Source organism: Buceros rhinoceros, unplaced genomic scaffold (assembly GCF_000710305.1).
Source record: "Buceros rhinoceros silvestris isolate BGI_N320 unplaced genomic scaffold, ASM71030v1 scaffold24840, whole genome shotgun sequence".
NCBI classification, from domain to species: Eukaryota; Metazoa; Chordata; class Aves; order Bucerotiformes; family Bucerotidae; genus Buceros; species Buceros rhinoceros.
The window spans coordinates 482-892 of record NW_010391671.1 but is presented as its reverse complement, the minus strand read 5'-3'; the positions used below and the strand labels follow the sequence as shown (position 1 = coordinate 892).

General features: G+C 66.9%; 1 protein-coding gene across 1 annotated transcript in view; it reads left to right on the top strand.

Annotated features, from left to right (window-relative positions):
• TTLL6 (tubulin tyrosine ligase-like family, member 6) overlaps positions 1 to 265 on the top strand; it is a gene marked incomplete at both ends in the record, with an annotated part of 5,936 nt that extends 5,671 nt beyond the window's left edge. Inside the window, one exon of the mRNA XM_010142719.1 lies at positions 74 to 265. Within this exon, the coding sequence (XP_010141021.1) occupies positions 74 to 265 (192 nt within the window). The remainder of the gene's footprint in view (positions 1 to 73) is intronic.
• Between the last annotated feature and the right edge of the window lie 146 nt (positions 266 to 411).

Here is a 411-nt window from a genome sequence, read left to right as displayed (position 1 = left end):
GGCCCCCGGCGGATGCTTTACCCAAGACCCAAGCCGCAGCCACTCTCTTTCCTTCCAGCTGCTGTTTCCCCAGGATGTGTTTGAGACCCAAGACACCCACTGCGTCATGTCGCTCGTCCCCCTCTCGCTCCGGGGAGCTCCGGTCCAGCTGTCGGGACGGCGGCTTGTGCGCAACCCCAGAGCCATCGCCGCACTGCCAGACCCTGCTGCCGTGGGCACCCTCCTGGTTCAGGGCCAGAGCATCCCCCACCGTGAGCAGCACAAGGTGCGGCAGGGCCGGGCAGCACAGACAGCAGCAGTGACCCAGCCCTGTGCCGAGCCCCTGGGGCTACAGGAGAGAGGCCGGTGGCTCCTGGACCTCGGGAGCCCGGCTGAAGGCTGTGAGTACACACGACCTTCCTTTGGCTCCGT